This window comes from Populus alba, chromosome 19, assembly GCF_005239225.2.
Source record: "Populus alba chromosome 19, ASM523922v2, whole genome shotgun sequence".
NCBI lineage: Eukaryota > Viridiplantae > Streptophyta > Magnoliopsida > Malpighiales > Salicaceae > Populus > Populus alba.
The window spans coordinates 14,692,459-14,708,759 of NC_133302.1; the positions used below are offsets into that span (position 1 = coordinate 14,692,459).

At 30.3% G+C, this 16,301-nt stretch overlaps 2 protein-coding genes across 2 annotated transcripts; one reads left to right on the plus strand and one right to left on the minus strand.

Moving 5' to 3' along the window:
* Window positions 1-4,603: 4,603 nt before the first annotated feature.
* On the plus strand, window positions 4,604-5,174 carry LOC140955058 (uncharacterized). The gene is made up of 3 exons (XM_073406588.1): window positions 4,604-4,734; window positions 4,828-4,873; window positions 4,992-5,174. Exons 1-3 carry the CDS (start codon window positions 4,604-4,606, stop codon window positions 5,172-5,174), a joined length of 360 nt encoding a protein of 119 aa, XP_073262689.1.
* A 6,441-nt stretch (window positions 5,175-11,615) lies between these two features.
* LOC118035983 (taxane 13-alpha-hydroxylase) lies at window positions 11,616-14,616 on the minus strand. Its single transcript, XM_035041656.2, has 4 exons — window positions 13,828-14,616; window positions 12,883-13,348; window positions 12,601-12,791; window positions 11,616-12,379 (listed from the first exon to the last, which is right to left on the minus strand). Exons 1-4 carry the CDS (start codon window positions 14,344-14,346, stop codon window positions 12,047-12,049), a joined length of 1,509 nt encoding a protein of 502 aa, XP_034897547.1. The 5' UTR covers window positions 14,347-14,616; the 3' UTR covers window positions 11,616-12,046.
* Window positions 14,617-16,301: the final 1,685 nt, after the last annotated feature.

The window sequence follows — 16,301 nt, forward strand, 5'->3', positions numbered from 1 at the left end:
GACAATATCTTATATTTTCATGCTAAGAAAAGAAAGGAAAAGAAGTCTAAAGTAGTAGATTTCAAATCCTTCTATCCTTTTCATTAAAACATCATTAACGTTTCCATGAAAAAAAATTCCTTGTATTTGTATATTTTATATTTAAAATATAGCTCTATTAGTTTTTATTTTAATATCAATATTGTAGTTATATTTTGTTAACGATACATCCTTTATTAATTGGTGAGATTAACATCACTAAATTTAACAATTAACTTTATAGTATAATTGGCATGTTCATATGTCTAAAAGATTAGAACTTAGTCATTAAACTTCTTGAGTTTGATAATTAATCTTTAAACTTTTCTTTACTTAATTTTTATTTGATTGCATTGATTGATCATGGATATGATCATTTTTTTTAATTTATCATTGATTTTATTATGAATTTTTGTTTTTTTTTTTGTTTGGAGGGTCGATTAATTGACTTGTATATGTGAAAATGTTAGATTGACAAATTTTGTTTTTGTGATGATGAATTATCATTGTTGGGTTATTAAAGTGTCTTGCTTTAATTTTGATTTTGATTTTTTTTTTTTCATATAGTTGTTAATATCTATTTCTCTAATCTTTTAAGAGTACAGATAACCATATCTATATGTAAGCTGTTTGTTATAAGGAGAAGACTAACTGCCAGCACAACTGGCATAACTAACATTTAACTAACATAGCTGCATAACTAACTTTCGGTTATAGGTAACTAACTCTAACTAACTTGCTAGTTACGCAACAGATTCTTATTTCTCTTCCATCATTGGTTTATCATCCCCCCGTAAGTGAAAGGGTATGGGGGCGATACACAGTTGAGACTTGAGGAACAAGAACCTTGCACTTGGGAGATGCTTGGTTAAGAGATCAGCTAGCTGCTCTTCAGTGGGAATAAATTGCAGTTGTAACCTGCCTTGGAGAACTTGGTCACAAATGAAGTGGAGATCAATCTCTTTATGCTTCGTTCGTGCATGGAAAACAGGATTCTAGGCTATATGATAAGCACTAATATTGTCATACCATTTTCTTGTTTCTGTGCAGCACTAGAAACTTATAAAGCCCATTCTCAAGTCTGCTTTGCACTAACACCTACTTTGTATGCAGGTCCTTCACAATAAAACTATTAGACCGAAACTCAATTACAACATTATTTTTTGAGAAGAATTTAGCAACACTAATCAGATTGGCTGAGATAAAAGGAACATGAAATACTTTTCTAAGCTAAAAAGAGTGTGAATTAGAGACTAGCTGGTGAGAACCACTGTTGAAAATGGATAGATGCTTACCATTACCAACTGTGACTCTGTTTGTGCCAATGTCAGGTGCAGAATTGTTGAGGTTCCCTTCATTCTGAGTCAGATGATGACTTGCTTTAGAATCAAGGTACCAATCATCACCTGCAGGATTATGAGAAGATGCAACCATAGCAGGCATTATGTTTTGATTTCTAGCATTAAAAAAGGAAGTACCATTGTTTTGTGAGTTTTGATATGAGATATCAAACCGATAGTAACAAAATGGACAATATGACCAAACTTGCCATATAATTGATATTGTGGCTTTTCAGAGTTGGTTGAATTGTGTCTCTCATTGTAGTTATACCTACCCCCACACTACGACCTTTGTAAGTGTAGTTACTGGTATTTGAGGTATAGCTTTGTCCTCAACTACCATTGTACTTTCTTCCACCACCTTTGTTAATAGAGGAAGAGGCATAACAAGCAGACATAGTGACGAGATCAATTAAGCTAGTAGCATACTATGAACTGCTTCAATAGAGATCTTATCATCTCAAATGTTGATGGCAGTAACTATTGCATTATAGTCAGATCCAAGGCTTCCAAAGAGATTCATTACCTGATCTTGTTCTAAAACAGGTTCTCCAATGGCTACTAGATTGTCTGCAGCGCCTTTAACCTTCATGATGTAATCTATCATTGATAGAGATCCTTTCTTTGTGGATTGTAATTCAAGCCTGAGTTGCATGATTCTAGCTTGTGAGGAAGATGAAAAGGTTTTCTTCAAAACATTCCAGGCAGTGTGAGACATATTGTAGCCAATAATCTATGCCATGATAGCTGGCATAAAAGATGAGTATATCCAACTAAGAATCATGTGATCTTGTCTTCTTTAAGCGAAAAACGATGGATTAATCACTCCTGGACTTAGCTCTTTTTCTGGACAAATGGTTGTGTCATCTATGAAATCCTCAAAACCATTAGCAAAGACAACATTATCAATATGAGACCTCCATAAAACATAATTCGATCGATCAATATTAATCTCTAGCACAGCTTGCATAACTAACTTTCTATTATAGGTAACTAACTCTAACTAACTTGCTAGTTACATAACAGATTCTTCTTCCTCTTCCATCGTTGGCTTATCAAATTAGCCAAATAGTTATCATTCTTAGGTTATTGAAGTGTCTCATGTAGTTGTTTTTTTTTTATATAGTTGTTGTTTTTTTTTATGTTAGCATCTTTAAATGACCAATAGTATTTTATTATAAAATACTAGGATTATTTTAATTTGTTAAAAATAATTAATAAAGAAATTTTTAATTTTAATTAGAAAATAAAGAAAAATACTTTGATCATCATATGATATAAGTTTTTATCAGTTTTAAATTTGAGATCAAAAGTGTATTTTACTTTCATATAAAATTTTTGAGTTTTGATAATATCGTGATAGTTATTGTTTTTTAAAAATTTTAAAAAAATTAACTTTGACCTATGTGTGAAGGATGCTTTCAAAAAACAAACAAATGTCAAATTAACCAAGGGTCCTTTCTGACGCCATTTTTTTGTACTTTCTATGCTATTCAATTGTGTGTCCAAGGATTAGTGTGAACATATGCTGGAAAAAGACTTGGAGCCCAATGAGACAAGTGCAAAGTCTGTCACCAACAAACAAATTCTTATTTTTTTTTCTTGCTTTTTGTAAGATTATAAGAGACCTGCCTAGCTTAGATCCTTTGATTTCTACTAAAGCATCACTTTTTTATCCTATTCAAAGTGTTTTTTTTATTAAAAATATATTAAAATAATTTTTTTATTTTTAAAAAAATATTTTTAAAATCAATATATCAAAATAATTTAAAAACATAAAAATATAATTTTAATTAAAAAAATTAACTTTTTTATAAAATATTATTCGTTTAGGCCTCGTTACCAAACAACAACACAAAAGTTAATGGATTAACAATTAAAAACCCTAAAATTTATTTTTACCCATAGCACATATTTTCTCTCTCTTTAATATATGTATATCCAGGGAATACACTTTGTCCGTAATTTTATACTGTTAATGAAGTAATATTATTAAATTTCATGAGCCAGAACTAACCCAAGATATAGTCAATTCAGGATTTGATACTGTTTGAGTTTTAAAAAAAATAAATAAAAATTAATTTGATTAAACTTAGACGATCAAAACTTATTTTGTTTTTTTTTTTTAATAATGTTTGTTTTCTTAGAATAACTATATTATTTTAAATTAATAAAATAAAATAAAATTAATCTATCAAATTCTCGTGAGTGGTGACTCCATTAGCATATCATGAATTGGCGGAATTTAATAACTTTGTGTAAATTCGCAATACTTATATTAAAAAAATCACACATTCACATAGATCAATTTTATTAGTCCCTCCAAAGGCCTTGAATTTTTGTGTATATAAGCTAATATGTGCCCTTATTCCACACATAGACTTGTCAATACACAATACAATAGTACATGACTTCCATGTGAAGGTATTTTTTAGCTTATATATTATAAAAAATCATCTCAACTTAATACTTTTAAAATATAATTTATATTATTTTTTAACACATCCCCTCAAGTTAAAACCCTTTGAACTTAAAATTTATATAAACTCACATCACTTTATGCTTAATTTTTATCAAATAAATAAAGATGGTAAAATTCAAACTTATGATCGTTTAGTCATCAAGGTTCTGATATTATGTCAAAAAATTATTTTAACCTAAAAGCTTAGATTGTGAGGTAAAGTCTCAAAATATAATTTATATTTTTTTATAACATATATGACTTTTTTTATGAATCATTGGTTCTCGCATAGAATTAGTATATTAAAAAATCCAAATTAGCACAAGTTATTTATAATAGTTTCTTTTCACTGTAAATAGTGTAGATTAAATATAACTTTAGTATTTATTAGATAAGCCCAGCCGAGTCAATTTTTTTATAATATAAAAAATAATTATGTATTTTTTTCAGTTAACTCAAGATCAAATATTATTTGTTCATCATTAATTAACTTTAGTGGGTCTCATCATTTTCCAATATCATACGATATAAAAAAAATATTAATTTTAAGTTTGGTAAGAAACCCTCATTCAAGCAGACAGTCTTTGACAGTTCATAATCCATAGCCAATGTATTAATAAAACCATCACATGAAATGTGTCTTGTTTGTAGATGTTGATGATAAGCTTTATCCTCGAAGTTCTGGTCTGTTTGTATATATAATGCCTACACCTTTACTCCTTCCTTAATTAATTAGAGCATATATAGTAAATCACCTCTGCATATACATCCTTGTCCAGAATCCATGATTCAGAAGCTTGGTATAGAAGAAACTGAAGCCTCTCAAATGAATGGTGTTCTGTACGAGAGTTATGGCACATCCATGGCTGCTCTCAAGGTTATGATTTTGACAGCCATGACTATCACAGGCACCAAGTTAAATATTCCCACATATAGCTTTAGCTTTCTTTTACATAAAATGGATTATTGCTTCATAATAAATGATCTTTTACATTTTCATGTTTACAGATTTGTTCATGGGAGATTGCCATTCGAGAGGCTAAAGCCTGATCATGTTCTAAGAAGTCTTTGCTTAGGATGTCTTCTAATTGAATACAAGTAGATAATCAACTACAAATTAAGCTTTCTTAGTTCTGATGATGATTTTTTTTTTTCTGGGTTTTGTGTAATAGATATTCTCAGATGCCGATCAAGCACATGTGGCTGAAGTTCTCAGCAGTTCAAGCTTTGAGGCCCTAATGATCCCTTTAATTACGAAGACATCAATGCTTGTGATGAAATTGGAGTTCGGCTATACATCCAAAAGCCAAATTCTTGACATCATTGAACATCCTTGGCCGTCTAATCCTGTTTGAGTACTTCAAAAAACTCCAGTTGTCTGCAAACCTTTCGAAGATGTATTTGAGGAGGCCTTCAAGCTAGCCAAAATCAATCCTCAAAAAACATGCAAGTACCCTTTCAAAAGTACTCAGAAATTCAGATTATGTCTGGTATGATTTTTTGACTTGAAGGAGAGTTATAAACATATTTTGTTAGAAAGGACTTTTGATTTAGTTTGTTACAAAATTGAGTCAAATTCTTGAATTAATCAAAAGTTGAAATTTTAACTTTCAGCTTAAGAGTTATAACTTATATTACATCTAGGGTACATTCCCATAATGACTCGGAATTACATTGCAAGGACTCATTTTCCTTTTATCCTAATCAAAAGAGTTTTTTTAGTTCTACATTGTTGTTCACATCTTCTACCAAATATCCCAAGAGATAATTAAAGATTGTCATGACACTCTCATCATATATCAAGATGTGATGTATCAAAACCCCAAGAGGTGTAATTCAACTGGTTAGATTCTGGGTTGGCTCCCCAGAAATCACTAATTCGAGTCTCACAAACCTCAAAGCCGCTAGAGGCTTATATGCTCGTTAATTTCGGGGCCCGTGGGATTAGTCAAAATGCGCTTAAACTAGTTCAGACACTCACATTAATCTAAAACAAATATATGATGTATCAAATGGTTTAAGGTAATTTATGTTACAACTAGGGCATTGTCGTGGTGATAAGTCCATCTTTAGGAGCAAGGAGGATGGTTTCATGCCATATAGTGATGTTCTTAATAGCCAATAAAACTTGTTTCTTAAACGTCTTTTTTAAGAGTCTATGTCAAGTATGATATTGTTTTGGCTTATGTCATTTGGTGTTTATTAGAAGTACCTACCTCTTGTCTAATGAAGCAATAATTCTTCATGAATTGTTATAAAAAAACCCTAATTGATGAACTTATTTTTTCCAAGGCAAATCAATCCTTAATGTCATGCTCTAATGTCAGTGGAATAGGTAGCACTTGTTTTGATACTTATAACAGGGGTCACCTTTCATAAATGGTTCTTAATTGAAATATTTTCTTTAGATAGTAGTTAACACTTTAATTCGAGTTGCATTCAATGAAATTTATAATAGTTTTGAATCAGTAAGGTGATTGTATAGCCTAAGTTTTGGCCTTAAAGCCTAAAGGACCCAAAGCTTATAAGTTGAGTGATACGACTAAAAGATTAATGTTTTCTTCTAAGTGCAATAGTGTCGAAGTAATAAATAACACGGTAAGACCGGAGTCAAACCGCAGGGGGGTTAACTATATAAATTATAAATAATGATGATGAGGTAAAGAGAACTTTGAAATGTAAGATTAATGTGAAGATTAAACAAGGATAAAATAATTGTCAAGGTTAGAGGATCTACTAATAGTATTAGAAATAAGTATAATATAAACTCTTTTTATTAATCAACTGGAAACCACACACAAAGAAGGTTCTAATCGAATGATTTATCCTTAATTATTCATTATAAATTTTTAACATGATCATATTAATTATCTTATTTTAGTAACACCATACTTCTAAATATTGTCAGGAATTCATGATGCTAACTTATGTTAACAACAAATCAAGTTTCATTCATAACACATGTGTAGGTTATATCATACGGTTGGCTATGAAAGTGCCAAGCATTTGTTGTGCCACAAATCTAGATTAACCATTTAACAAGCAAGGTATTAAGAATTAATAAGATAAAAAGATAAGACATGTTAATAGCAAACTTTCTTGGATATAAACATTGAAGTCCATGTTGAGTTTATATTATACATATTCTAACACCATTAGTGAAACCTTTTCACCTTGAAATAATAAACTTAGCTAAACATAATGAAGAAGAAAAACACAAATAAACAACATAAGAACATAGGTATAGTAAAGGAAATGAAAAGCATAAACAAGAAATTAAGGAAAATATAACATGAAATAAAATTTAAACATTATAAAAATATAAAGAACATGATCTTGATCTGAACAATCAAGATGTCTAAATGCATGCCAAATGCCTCCTTTTATAAGACAAAATTTGGAACTATTGATTTGATGACTAATTGTTGAATGGGTGGCCACATCTTGACTTGGTGACAATCCTTATCTTCTTGTCTAAACAAAACATCATTGATAATGTCTGAATTTAAACCACCTGTACTCATGAAAGTTCTAGGAAATTATCTCATCTTTCTAGGAAAAAACAATTGAGGTCATTTGAACTTCTAAAACTCGAGATATAGGATGAACACTGAATAGTGTCTGGGCTATAGGACAGATTTAGACTTCTCCGTTGTTGCTATAATTTGAACTTGAAAACGACCTTTTTAAATCTTGGACTCCACATGAAAGTTTTAGGCCTATGTCTTATCTTCCTAACCATATAAATCAGACCTAAATCCAAGATCTACAACTTCAGATATGACCTAATTACCGAATACTATTCCAATTTGGATTGAACCAGCATCTTTTTTCTAAGTTTAGCCATCTCTTTGTCCTTTCAATTTCAGTACTTAAACTCATCAATAAATCCTTTTATTTATGTGATAGGCCTATATTTAAGGTGAACATTTACCATAAATTAAAGGTATCTTATATTATTAGATATGTTATTATAAAACATGTTTTAGTTAAGAAATTATTGATACTTCAAGTGCAAAATGATGATATAAAACCTTGATAACAATGCACTTTTAAGTACTAATCACATATAAAATCAAAATTTATAAGAAAGCATAAGAGAAGGACAAGTAGAGCCAAAGATAGCATATTTGGGAAGGGGGCAGATTTGGGAAGGAGAGCCAAACTCCATCTCTTCCTCTTCTTTTCTTCAATTGCTTCTCTTCCAGTAGAACCTGACCCACTCAATGATATCTCCTTGCATCACCTTCTCTTTATCCTCTCCTATCCTAAATAAAAAAACACCCTTATACAAACACCTTATTAAAGACCCAGAGGATACAGTTCCCGCATAGATAATGAAGTATGAGAACAATACCAATATTTTTATACATTAATTAATTACATCTAGAAAAAAGGTTATAAATTATTTTTTGATGTTTATATAGGATTGTGTGGAAGCAATTGATGGTACCCATGTTCCTGCAAATGTTTCTATTGAGATTCAAGGAAAGTTTCGAGGTCAAAAAGAAGAAATAACACAAAATGTTTTAGCAGCTATAACTTTTGATTTACAGTTTATATATGTTTTAGCTGGCTGGGAAGGAAATGCAAATAATTCATAGGTTTTAGGTGATGCATTATCAAGACCTAGTGGTCTAAAAATTCTAGAAGGTATATAATAAAGAATTTATTATATGCAATAAATACATAAAATGTCTAATTAGATAAATATAGTAATAGGTTTTTTTTAATCTGTAGGGAAATATTATCTTGGTGATGTTAGTTACGATATTCAAAAAGGAATCATTTCTCCTTTTCATGAAGTTCAATGTCACTTGAATGAGTTTATAGAACATTCACCAGAAAATGAAAATGAGTTATTTAATCTTCGATACTTTTCATTGAGAACCGTTATTAAGCAAGAATTTGGTATTTTGAAGAGTTGTTTTAGATCAATTGATGGAAAATCTTTTTGGTCTTATGAAACACAAGTAGATGTTGTGCTTACATGTTGTATTATTCATAATCACATAATGGGAGTTGATCCTTATGACTTTTTTATGGAAGAAATATGTTCGGAAAGTGAACCAGATAGACGAACAATCAACTTAAGTCAACGGGAGGAGAAGGAAAAGAATAGGGAGTGGATAACAAAAAGATAAATGATTGCATCAACCATTTTGAATGATTATAACACTCAAAGAAACTAGTAATTAAGTGTTAATTATATGTGTTTGTTTTTATTATGTCTTGTTTGAGTTTGTATTATCTTTGTTAATTATATATTTGGATTGCTTTTTGACTTTATTATAATTTGTTATGTATTTTATGTATTCTCTTTCAAATATTAATTGTAGTTTTTATATTAAATTTATTAAATCTAAATATTGTATGATTTTATTTTGTATAAATTTGTAATTGTTTTTTTTTTTTTATAGAAATGAGTACCGCACATAATGAAAAATGCAAGGGCAAACACTTCACATGGTTTAAGCCTATGTCTCGTATGTTACTTGAGATATTAGTTGAGGAGGCATTTAAAGGAAACAAACCTTCTTCCACCTTTAAAGCAGAATCTTTTGTTAAGGTGGCTACAGAAATTAGTCAAAAGTTCAGCTTGCAATACAAGTCTAAGCATGTGGACAATCATCTCAACACTGTGAAAAAAAATGAGGAATAATAACCAAACTTAAAAATAAAAGTGGCTTTTGTTTGGATGATTGTTTAAAGATTATTACAGTTTTGAAAGGTGTATATGATGAAGAAATAAATATATGATAAATATTATACTCTTTTTAATTTTTATATTTACTTTTGGTTTCTAAAATATTATACAAGGAACTAAAAAAATTAAATATTCTAAACTTTATGAACAAGCACATCCCAATCATGACAAGTATCTCAATAAAAAACTTGATATGTACAAGGCAATGAAAATTATTGTTGGAAAAGATATGGCAACCGAAAATTATGTCAAATCATAAGTTGATATCAATTTGAAAGAGAACACTGAAATGCAATTAATTTCAATTGAAAATGAAAGGGAATATGAAGAAACTTTAAAAGAAGGAGACATAAGAAGAGAAATCACATGTATAAAGATGATGGTGTTGAAAAGTTGTCTAAAAAGATTGGAGATGTAGCATTTGCAATTCAAAACTTCAGTAAAAATCAACTTGATGTTAATAAGCTATATATAGAAGTGATGAAAATTGAAAGCTTTGATGAGATCACTCCTTGGGATGCATTTGATCACTTGGTCCAAAATGAAATGTTGGTAAAAGCATTTATGGAAAAAAAAATGCTAATTTGAGAAAAATTTGGATTTAGAATTTTGTAAACCAACACTACTACAGGCCTAATTGCTAAGATGATTTTACTATGATAAGAAAGTTAATGTTTGTTATTTGACAAGTATTTTACTTATTTAATTTGGTCTAAAATGTTTATGTTTGTTAATTTGAACTAATATGTATGTGTATAACATCAAAACTTAATATTTATACATGACTATGTTTGATGTAAGATATTTATATTTATTTCTTAATGCTTATTAGATATATATTAAAGGAATAATTGTCCATACCTGTAAAAAAAAAACAACAATCTTTATCCAAAAAAAAACCCATCAAAATATTTTTGTATTTATTTATCTTTCAAAAAAATATTCATACAAAAAAAAAAAACCAAATATATAACTCTTACTTAATACCATAAACTAATTTGGCTTTCTTCATATGAAAAAAAAAAACATATTTTAAGCTTTTAAAATTGAAAACAAATATATTAATAGGTTTTACTTAAGAAATATTTCATAAGGTTACATCTCAATAATATTATATGACATATATAGTTACATTTTATAAAATAAGTTTATATATGAATATAGGATATAATAAAAAAAATCATCATTACATTTTGTAGATCTCATCTTTTATTGTAAGTGATTAAATATTTATATTTAATATATATATATATATTAGATAAACTTGGAAAAAAAATTAATTCATTAATATATTATTTTTCAGTTCATTTTCTATAATATAACCAAATACTGGAAAGTGTTTTTCAACTTATTTTCCATGACATTACTAAACATCAGAAAATAATTTACTTTTCAATAATTCAATTTTTAAGAAAACTACTTTCTAAAAAATAAGTAGTTTTCAACAAACAAACAGGATCTTAATAGTGTTGAGTTTTTCTAACCCCATGAGAGTTAGTAGAGACACCAAATCTGAGACACGATTCACACACATGTATAGTTAAAGATGATATAAAATAGCTCAACCCCTACATTGTTTGATTTTATTTGGGTTATTATTAGGTTTAATTTATGTTATTTTTTTCAATATTTTATTTACTGAGTTATAAGGTTCTTGGTTGTTATTAGGATTTTACTATTTATATGTAATTTTTCTACAAGTGAGACAGTTTTGATAAATTAATTAAAGTTGCAGAGTTACAAACTTCTTCTCCTTCGTTCCTTTATTTTCTATTTTCTTCTTCAGCTTCCACTTCTTCCTAGATTTTCTCTACTCTTTCTTTCTTTCCTTTCTTTGCTTCTCCTCAAATCTCACTTGTTCAGCATCACCTTCCAAGCCATGCCTGTGTGCTTAGGTTTTTTTTTTTTAATTTTTTAAATTGGATAGAAGAAGCATTGTCGAGTCATTTTTTATAAAGAAAAATTGATGCAGTCAATACATCATCTGCTTGCTCAATTTTCAGTCGCATGATAGGTTGCAGAAAAATCAAGCTATGATTTTTTAAAATATATATGATGATGAGGAAGAAATCGTCTTGGGAGGGAAACCAAGAAAAAGACGAAATATATTATAAATGAAGATTGAGCTGCCGTGACGACAAACTCAAATCAATAATAGCATAACAGCTACTTCGACGTTTTGTGATTTCGTGAAGACATAAAAACATGTATATCTGACTCCATACCTTGAAAATCTTGATCCTGTCATCGTCAAAGATACAGGGAGGGTTGGTACTTTTTTATCCAGTCCTTGCTGGCCGAGATATCCCTTCAAGATTACTTTTCTTCATCTCATGGTTGATTATGTATTTTTTTTTTTTTAATGTAAGGTTTCTAATATAATAATAATAATCACCCATTACGTTATAATTTCGAGAATTACATAGTTAAATACAAAATATAATGGATCATCACATAAAACGTAAACATGCCCTTCCCACTGTAGCTTCATCGGCTGCCACATCCGGTGGTCAAGAAGGATCAGATATCGTTTCCTGGTATGGCCAGATCGCCATTTCTTGGATAAAACTTCACGGGAAGGCCCATTGCTGGATAAGGCATGGGATCACGAATTATTGGCTCGTCAGGAATGATTTCTTTCCATTGATACTTTGTTATAAAATGATGGATCACCAGCATCGATTCAATTCGAACAAAGTCTGCTCCGGGGCAGATGCGCAGGCCTGCTCCGAAAGGAATATAGGTGTATGGAGGGAATGTTTTAGATGAATTGTCGAATCTTGAGGGATCGAACTTCTCTGGATCTTCAAAAATGCTCTTGTCCATGTGCGTCCCAGAAGCCACCCACAAAACCTGGAATTAAGATGAGCACTTGCTGGTTAGAATCTACTAGAAACCCTCCAGATTTCTATATACTTGAATCCATTATCTTGTCTTCTGCCTCGACTATTTTGTCTTCTGAAACAGAGATGCTTTTAGTGTAGCAGTGAAAAGCAAGCGTAATGACTCTGACATTTGAAGAAAACACAAGTTAATGACTGATGGAGAAGGTAGAAGACAGGTAGGGTTCGCACCTGCCATCCTTTGGGAATATCGAATCCATCGAACTCGACGTCTTTGGTTATCTGTCGAAAGTTGCCAAAAATTGGAGGATAAAATCTCATGATCTCTTGAGCTACTCTCCAGCTATACTTCATCATTTGAATTTCGCTCCATGTGATCTTCCCATCACTGCCTCCTTTAACCTTGATAACCTCCCTTTGCTCTATCAAGATTTCAAAGCACACAGCAAGCAGCTTTGATATTATCAACAAGCTTTATACTGTTCTACGCATATGTAAGATAAATCTTATTACCTTCAAGAACCTTGTTGTATATCTCGGCATCTCGAGAAAGGAGCCTCACGAGCAGGCACAAGAGAATCGTGGTTGAATCATGACTGGCCATTATTAAAGATAGCACCATGTCAAGAATCTCCTCTTCTATCAAAGGTTCGTCGTTTTCGTCTCGCAGACTAAGAAAGCTGTAGATGATGTTTTCATTGACATCAACTGTCCCTTCTTCCATTTGTCTTCTCCTTTCATCAATAATTCTTGAGAGTATTTTGCAGAGGCTAGCTCGAGCTTGCATTGCTCTATGAAATACAGTCCCTGGAATATCCAAGGGAACAGCCCAACTCCCTTTAACAGCAACCGAGAATTCTTCAAAGAGCGTATCTTTTTCCTTCCCGTCTGGTATTCCAAAAAAGATATTGCAAGTGATGTTGAATGCAATCCTCTTCATGAATGGAACTATCTTTACAGAATCTACTCCATCCAATTCCTGTAAAAAAAAAAAAAAAATTGGTCAGGAGTAAAATTACTGTATGTAAAATATTCAAAATAAAATATATATAGCAATTAAAAATTTAAGTACCAAATTTAATATAATCAGTAAATGATATGATATTTTTAAATTTTTTATAATTTTCAGAAAATGTTTTCCATCCAAATTTTTCAGCAAAACACTTTCCTGAAAACCAAGTCAAATTTTTCTTTAACTGAAAAGTGTTTTATGTTACCAACTTTTCTAATGGGAAACAAACTTTTCAACTTTTCTAATGACAAACAAACATAAAAAAAATTAAAAAATAGTTATTATAAAATCACTTTCTAAAAAACAATCATGCTAAGATGATTACAATAGAATCATAATGACAACTATCGATCACTGAACTACTACTCCTGAAAATCATCAAACATAAAGCAAGTGCTGTATAGATAAGGACAACTTGTGATGTAAGAGTTGAGTTCGATTGGTACCTTGGATAGTTGTTGCTGGACCAGTGAATTTATTTCACCTACAATTTTCTGGATTCTCTCGGGCTTCAAAAACCCAACTATGGCACCCCTGATGAGCTTATGCCTGGACCCAGAAATCTCAAAGAGGCTGTACTTTCCCAGTATGCTGGCAATCGTCTTTGGTTGCTTGTAAGAGATGCCATCACCGCCACTGAACAGAAACCTGTTGCCAGCTTGGCCCGTCAGAACCACCGTCTTGGTACCGAAAATTGAGGTTTTAAAAACAGGTCCAAACTTGTCGATCCGCTTCCACATCCATTCGTCAATCTTGTCTCGTTTCTGTGCCCTCACAAGGCTTATAGACTCGCCCACGAGTGGAAATCCCAGTGAACCAGGTGGGAGGTTCTTGCCTGCAAGTTTTGAGTTCTTGAGTTTGTAGTAGAATCCTGCAACAAGGGCAAGCAGTGTTCCTAGAATTATGATTGGTGAGGATGCTTTGGATCCAAAAGAGGGGTGCTCAAAAAGAATCATGAGATCCATGGTGTGGGTTTCTGCAGGTGAACTAAGGATAAATAATGTTTGATTATATAAAATCAAATGGAACGTGAAAAGTCCATAAATGTGACTAAAAAGAGAAGACAAATTAGAGAGGTTAGAGACAAAGACTCTGACTCTCGTGAAGTATCAACACCGTTTGATTTGAGCTCTCTTGACCAGGTCTCATTAATAATTTCGTTTCTTCGCTGCCAAGTTTTAAACCATAAAGAAAGATATCTCTTGACTGGGTAATCCTCCACCTTCTCTTTTTTTGATATAGTGAAATCATCCTCCATTTTGATGAGGATTCTGTGGAATCCGACAGTACCTTCATATCCAACCTAATTTCAAATCGACTTTCTATTTGATATATTTAAAAAGTTAACCTGACCAAACTTAAGTGGGCCTAGAAGTTAATCTGTAATTCGATTAATTTTAATAAATCTAAATAATACATAATTAGATAAATGAGATATTTTTTATTCAAAAATAATATTATTTTATTTTTATAATTATTTTTATAAAAGTTAAAGCTATTTTAAAATAAACTCGGATTAATCTCAAACATAATCTTGTAACTATAGTAGAAACAAAAGGAAATCTAGCTAGGAGCCTAGTCCTACTATACTTGTAACGAAACTGTAATAGATATCTATTCGATGCAAAATATTTGGCTTGAGCCTATGAAGCTCAATTTTCAGAAGCTAGTTTTGTAGGGTATGTTCTAGGAGTTAATGTGTTTTAGGAGTTTTCTATTTAATTTTTTTTTTAAGATACTTTTTTATGTGTCACTTTTATATATCTATACCATCGAAAATAAATATTTAAATTTGTATTATTTTATCTAAAATAAAAATATTTTTACCAATGTGTTTTTTTGTCAATTAAAATTGAATTGTCAAATTTTTTAATCTTGTATATTTTGGTTCTTCAACTTTTTCACTTGTTATTTTAGCCATTTACCACCAACTTGTACAATCTTCTAGGCTATCTTCTTATATATCTTCTTGTATTTTGAAAAAAAAAATATTTTTTCTTGATTTTTTATGGAATCAAAAGTAGGTAACAACAATATCATTTTGAATTTTCAGCTTGTGTGTGAAAGTGAATTTTGTATTCTTTGGTTCTTGAGAAAACTACACTAACTTATCGAATATTAACTAATTTCATGGCATCATTCAATTTAATTTCAATAGTGCTGCTTTGGAACAGATTTTCATTATATCACAATCCTATCAGATCTCCTTCGACTTTCCAAGATTCGATTTTATTCTTGATTGTGAGTTACGTGAACACATGATCATAGAATTTAGTTCATAATGATAGATCTATTAGAGTTATTCTCTAAACGTATTTAAACTATTTGTAAGCCTAAAATTTAGTATTTATTGAATAATATCATTCTGAATTTTTCGATTTATATTTGAAAGTGATTCTTGCAGGAACTCAAATTTTATTTTATTTTTGTATTTGATTCAAAATGAAAATTGTTGAGTAAAAATTTTCAAACTAATAATAATAATAATTTAGACTAATTGTTATTCGTGCAGCCTTGCTTCTAGAAAATGAATTGTAGTAGGTCACATTTTCCATGCAAATAAAGAAAATACTATATTTTATGAATTTGACTGGGAAAAAGAGAGAAAATAATGTTGTGATATTCCTGAAAGAGAAGAAAAACAAGCACAGAAATTAAGCTTAGTTCCAAGCCTATTTGGATTGCCCATGGAGCACCCAACCTTCTTTATAGGGCATTAGGGAGGAGTGGACTACCTTGTAATTGGGTTTAAGATTTAAAAAATATATTTTTAAAATTATAATTGGAAAGGAATATAGGAAATTGAATGGATTTTTTGAGAACGTGTTTAAGATTATGATAAAGATTACTTTTAAAATTATTTTTTGTTTATAAAAATATTAAAATTGTATTTTTTTTTATCTTTTAAAATTTATTTTTT